General features: G+C 41.7%; 1 protein-coding gene across 3 annotated transcripts in view; it reads right to left on the reverse strand.

The window, feature by feature from the left end:
* LOC109468876 (fucolectin-like) overlaps nucleotides 1-4,142 on the reverse strand; it is a 6,628-nt gene extending 2,486 nt beyond the window's left edge. The window contains exons 1-4 of one of the 3 annotated variants that reach the window (XM_019767253.1): nucleotides 4,031-4,141; nucleotides 1,439-1,465; nucleotides 607-1,023; nucleotides 232-279 (exon numbers count right to left, since the gene is read on the reverse strand). In XM_019767253.1, coding sequence (XP_019622812.1) covers nucleotides 232-279; nucleotides 607-1,023; nucleotides 1,439-1,465; nucleotides 4,031-4,073 — 535 coding nt within the window. In that variant the 5' untranslated portion in view covers nucleotides 4,074-4,141. Of the gene's footprint in view, nucleotides 1-231; nucleotides 280-606; nucleotides 1,024-1,438; nucleotides 1,466-4,030 lie in introns of all 3 variants that reach the window. The other 2 variants (XM_019767252.1, XM_019767251.1) reach the window with 2 other exon arrangements.
* Between the last annotated feature and the right edge of the window lie 2,271 nt (nucleotides 4,143-6,413).

Here is a 6,413-nt window from a genome sequence, read left to right on the forward strand (position 1 = left end):
GTGTGTGTGTGTGTGTGTGTGTGTGTGTGTGTGTGTGTGTAGAGGAGGGGGAACACGCACACACGAAAATACATCTCCTCTTACGTGTAAGGCTTAAGAGTAGATATGGGTTAAAACTATGCTCCTGTCGATTGGTTTACGGTCTGCTTTGTTCTACTTTGTTCTACATTGTTCCTGGTTTCATGCATTGCTTTGTTTTTAATATTCCTAGGGAAACTAAACATCCCTTACCTGTACCTGGAAGTGCTTCATAATATCCTCGCTTCCGGTTCTTGACATCTGTAACATGTTACGTTTTGAGCATTAAAACAAACTTACATGGGAGCTGTGTCATTAATTAAAATCTACGTTAAGAAATCCAGAACTGTGCCTATCTAGTTCTATACCTGAAGTTTAAAGTTAGGCACGGTTCTGGCACGGTATATATTGGGGTAGTGTTGCTACAACTTAGTATGTTTTATTTATAACTTGAATATTGGCCTAATATCTAATTTTACGACCCTAAAACTGCATTGGACACCTTTAAGGTGTAATCCAGTTTGATTATGATGTGTCCTAAATGACAAACTTCACTAACAGAAGTCTAGTGGTTCAATGCAGACGTACCTCCCCAGACCCTCACATCACAGAGGGTAAGGATTCTACTGGAGCCTGTCAAACTGATCCCCACATATCGGCCGGTCAGTCCGTCACAGACTATCATCATCTCGGCCCCTGCGTAATTCGCTCCCCCACAGGTAGGGTTTTTCAGCACGTCGGGGTTGTCGCCCACGTGAACCTTGAAGCCTTGAAGCCTTTCCCAGCAACAGTCTTGCCGGTTTTTGATCCCCACCTTGTCCACGCACTGACTGCTGCCCAGGTCGACTCGCCACCATGGGTTGGTTTGGCTTTTCGTGTGGGTACAGGTCCCTCTGTCCCAACGAGGAACAACGTTATCATCCACAGCGCGGCCGGCGACTGCACCCTGATATGTACTAGACTGGGTCGCAGGGCGGTTCAGGCCAATGTTTGTTATGCCACCAGCTATGAAGATGTAGAAGAAGCACAAGAAATTACGGCCAATACCGTACTTACCTCTAGGACTAATTTTGGAACAATGGCCTGACCTCTGACCCCTCCATACCAACAAACTGGACTGGACAATGACTGGACAATTTGTACCTTTTGTTATTATATTTATCATTGTTATTGGTTAATTACTGTTTTTTCTTTATTATCATTATCATTACAATTATCATTATTTATTGTATCCCTATGTTACTGTCTGTATGTGGCTGTTGTGTTTTGTTGTGTAAAACAGGACCCCATTGAAAAGAAGTGCTATCACTGAATGGGCAACCCTGTGTAAAAATGACGGAAAATAAATGAATAAATAAAACAGTTAATTTAACTACCATTATACGTTAACGCTATAAAAAATTTTGTTTAAGACACTTACCACACTTGTTCGCTTCTGCTGAATGTCCTGTAACACACAGACAGTAAAGACGTGTAAGAACTCATATATGGAGTGCCAATATAGAATCACCAGGCAAGCTTCCTCCCACAAACTGATGGTGCCTAGATGGATTTTCCTCGTTTTTTTTTATTCGGGTGCAGAAACAAAACAGGCCTGATATACTGCCCTAATAAACATCATTTTGCTGTCAGTTCGTGAGATTTAGCTTTAGGACATATCATTATTGCCCCTACAGGGACCCGGCAACCACGGCAACCACATTCCGTATAGGGCAATCACACCCGGTTGAATGCACAGAGGTTTGGTGTTCTTTTTGCAACATTGCCTGCAATGAATAAAGACACCGATTTGCTGTCAGTTTTAGCTTCAGGACATCTCATTATTGCCCCTACAGAGACGCGGCAACCACGGTAACCACATCCCGTATAGCTGCATGATTTGAAGAGATATGGGAATGAAAGAAACCCACCTACCCACAGCCTTAAGGGTGGGCGGGTTTGCGTTAGCGTCTAACCAAGCATGCCCTACTCAATCATAATCAAATTGCGGTTGTCTGGCCACAGATGTTTCACAGATTCAAGCAAACGAGAGTTAAAATGATTTCATCCAGAAAAAAAATTGAAGTGCTCTGTCTACTCATGTCCAAAGAAGCGGAGTAAGATGGATTTTCCTCGTTTTTGGATTCGGTTGCAGAAACAAAATAGTCCTGATATGCTGCCCTAATAAGCACCATTTTGCTGTCAGTTCGTGAGATTAGCTTTAGGACATCTCATTATTACCCCTTCATGCACCCGAAAACCACGGTAACCACATTCCGTATCGGGTAATCACACCAACAGACTACTGCTGTATCAAAATGTACTGCATAATTCTGCACAATTTCTGTACTGCACATACAGAAAATGTAATGGGCACCTGGGGAACATAACACCTGTTGTTGGAATCCTCTATAAGCAAGGAGAAAAAGTTTGCAGCTGAAACGTTTACTCTTTTCTGCATAAGCATTTAATTGAAAGAGCCTTGTTATACACATGCACAAGTGTCCGTAACCATTTTTACGAAGTTTATGCTACCGAACGCGTGACACCCATAAATACTAAATACTAACGCTGTGTTTCAGACTAATAGATGCGAAACAAAAGTAATTTTTGACAAGATTTTACACAGATGGGCGGTGAGTAAGCTTGGCCACTGCACTGGCTTTTCCACTTAAGGCCACACCCCCTTAATTTCATGGATGACATCCTCTGAAGACCCCAAACGCGCGCGGGCGAAGAAAAAAATCCGGCCAAAAATAAAAATGCTACTAAACCACAGGAATACAAAGCTAGTATTGCGAATTTCCAGTAGTACACGCCGTACACGACAAGCCGGCTTTTTGAGGCATTTATGAGTCGCCATTGTACGTATGTACTGAGTTCTTGAGTCGTGGAGCTTCGGTAGCCTGGGTGCCATCCTCTAAAGTTACCAGTGCCGTATTGTCGCCAACTACAATGGACTACCCAGGCCTAGACCCAGGTCTTAGAGAGGACGTGATCAGAAGAAGAAGAAGACATGAACGCTCCGCGATGCCGAAGTGGGGCGCACTGGTACCGGAGAGGCATGCCGCATACGATAGGGTAGTGGGAGCAAACAAATCCGCGCGCCTGGATGCGCGCCCCGCTCATTTCATGATGTCTTACATGGAACATGTGCCAGACTACTAGTACTCAGAGAGCTATTAATTTCTGTAGTAGAGCTTCTGAAGTACGATTAAATAAAGAAAAATGAAGTCACAAACAGTTTTACTTTGTTCTGCTGTTATGGTCAGAGCAGCTCCCTGTACCGTATTTTCTGTGTCCTATCGTATGTAATTTTCGTCCGTTTCCAGAAGAAAAGTTTTAGATCGTACTGTAAATCGTACAAAATGAGAGCGAATCTATGTCGTGTGTTGCAAAAAAAAGGTATTGGAGAATGATACTAATGTCGTAGACTGCCGAAATCAATTCAGAAAAAGAAGAAAATGTGAAGAAATGGAAATGAAGACACGCCGATGAACACACTAGAACACTAGAATTATTAAGAAATTCAACATAACAGAACCCCATAACTGCTCACAAAGACGAAGTAGATTAGTCAGTGTTGCAGAGTTTCTTAGCAGTCTAACAAATGTGCGTTACAGCAAGCGGCGCACCCGAATTCGGCGGCGGGTCAGGTTGCGTGTCGGCCCGCCGCGCACCCGGACTTTTCATCGCGGATTCGGCGGTAAACAAAGAAGAAAAAATCATAATATAGTCACAACGCTTTGGTAATAACTAGATAATATTTAGAAGTAGGATTTATGCGTAAAACACCTGAATAAAACACAGCACTGGTCACTTAAACATGGGGCGATCTGGTTGTGAATAGTCGCAGAAACACGCTCGACCGTAAAATCCATCAGGAAAATGAAAAAGCGCCCCTAGTTTTCCCTTTCTGAAACCACCCCTCCGTTAGAGTATATTGACTTCCTTTTTCATAATTCAGTAAGTAAAGTAGCAATAGGCTCCGCTATATCTCACAAAAATAGAAAAAAACAACAAAAATAATTACCCAGGAGGAGAAGAATCGCGAAGAAAGTCAGAGCGCCCGCCATCTTCAGTAGCGTCCGAAGAAATAATAAGTTTTTAGCCGCAGAGCTTCAGAGCTCGCCTCGGCTTGTCCAACTGGTTCTTTTGCCACCAAAGAAGTTATGAAAAGGGTTTTTTTTTTCGCAAATTCCTTAGCCAAAGCCCTTAAGCTAATTGCAAATAACAATTGAACCAGAGTACTGATAACTTCAAAATCTATATAGTAAAGGGTAATTGTCTGAAACTGTGTCTAAAAATTTTGTCTGAAGGGTTTGGCTTCTCTTTAGGTAGTTTTTGAATTTTAGATAGAAAAGAAAAATTCTCATTCCTCATGAAAATTCTCAGGTGATGACTTTTTAGCCTCATATACCCCAGTGACCTAGGCCTGGCCAACACCTTAATAAGCTAAAATGCTAGAAATGGTTGGTTTTCTTTGCCCCAGTATCGAGTGTTATTTTCAAATATTGACATTTTCACGGGTTCTTTCTTAAACTGTTTCCGTTACAGTAGTTGAATGCACAGCGGTTTGGGGTTCTTTTTTGTGACAGAAAATTTATAAGCTTGTTGTTGTCGGTACTCAAGATAATTCATCCCTCAGGTGATGACCTTTTAATCACACTTTTTTCACACTTTTTTAATCACACTTTTTTCACACTTTTTAATCACACTTAATTACACATTGCCTCAATACCCAGTACAGAGATCAGAGATGGTAAAAACTGGAAGTGGTGTATCTACTCAACTTCATATCCAAAGAAGGGGCATGGCATTGATTTAACTCGTTTTTGGATTTGGTCGCAGAAACAGGCCTGATGTTATATTTCCTGCAATGAATAAAAACACCGATTTGTTGTCAGTTGGAGAGATTTAGCTTTAGGACATCTCATAATTACCCCTACAGGGACCCGGTAACCACGGTAACCACATTCCGTAACTGACTTCTTTTATTCTTTTATTCTTTTATCTGGGAATGAAAGACACACACCCCTCCCTTAGCCTTAAGGGTGGGCGGGTGTACGTTTGCGTGTAACCAAGCATGCCCTACTCAATCATAATCAAATAGAGGTTGTCTGGCCACAGATGTTTTACAGATTCAAGCAAACGAGAGTTCAAATGATTTCATCCAGAAAAAAATTGAAGTGCTCTGTCTACTCATGTACCAAAGAAGCGGAGTAAGATGGTATTTCCTTCGTTTTGGATTCGGTTGACAGAAACAAAATAGTCCTGATATGCTGCCCTAATAAGCACCATTTTGCTGTCAGTTCGTGAGATTTAGCTTTAGGACATCTCATTATTACCCCTTCATGCACCCGAAAACCACGGTAACCACATTCCGTATCGGGTAATCACACCAACAGACTACTGCTGTATCAAAATGTACTGCATAATTCTGCACAATTTCTGTACTGCACATACAGAAAATGTAATGGGCACCTGGGGAATATAACACCTGTTGTTGGAATCCTCTATAAGCAAGGAGAAAAAGTTTGCAGCTGAAACGTTTATTCCTTTCTGCATAAGCATTTAATTGAAAGAGCCTTGTTATACGCATGCACAAGTGTCCGTAACCATTTATAAGAAGTTTATGCTACCGAACGCGTGACACCTATAAATACTAAATACTAACGCTTTGTTTCAGACTAATAGATACGAAACAAAAGTAATTTTTGGCAAGATTTTACACAGATGGGCGGTGAGTAAGCTTGGCCACTGCACTGGCTTTTCCACTTAAGGCCACACCCCCTTAATTTCATGGATGACATCCTCTGAAGACCCCAAACGCGCGCGGGCGAAGAAAAAAATCCGGCCAAAAATAAAAATGCTACTAAACCACAGGAATACAAAGCTAGTATTGCGAATTTCCAGTAGTACACGCCGTACNGTTTTTAGCCGCAGAGCTTCAGAACTCGCCTCGGCTTGTCCAACTGGTTCTCTTGCCACCAAAGAAGTCCGACCGGTTATCATAATAGGTTTTTTTGAAACTCGATAACCCAAGTACTATAGGCTCCATCTGTTCTTACATTTACAACTGTCTTGCGAAGCGAGAAGAAGCAGAACCTGTACATATGCAGTTGTACTGTAGATATATTTTAGTCTACCGTTGCTATTTGTCGTGACCTGTACTTAGTTCGCAATGAGCAAAAATGTACAATAAAGGTCTTTCATTCCTTTTAATTTTATAAACCATGGAAAACCCTCCCTTAGCCTTAAGGGGCGGGTTTACGTTAGCGTCTAACCATGCCTTACAAAATCATGAATAGCGGTTGTCTGGCCACAGATGTTTCACAGATTCAAGCAAACGAGAGATAAAATGATTTCATCAAGAAAACAATGAAGTGCTCTGTCTACTCATGTCCAAAGAAGCG

Source organism: Branchiostoma belcheri, unplaced genomic scaffold, assembly GCF_001625305.1.
Source record: "Branchiostoma belcheri isolate BF01 breed outbred unplaced genomic scaffold, Haploidv18h27 scaffold2, whole genome shotgun sequence".
NCBI lineage: Eukaryota > Metazoa > Chordata > Leptocardii > Amphioxiformes > Branchiostomatidae > Branchiostoma > Branchiostoma belcheri.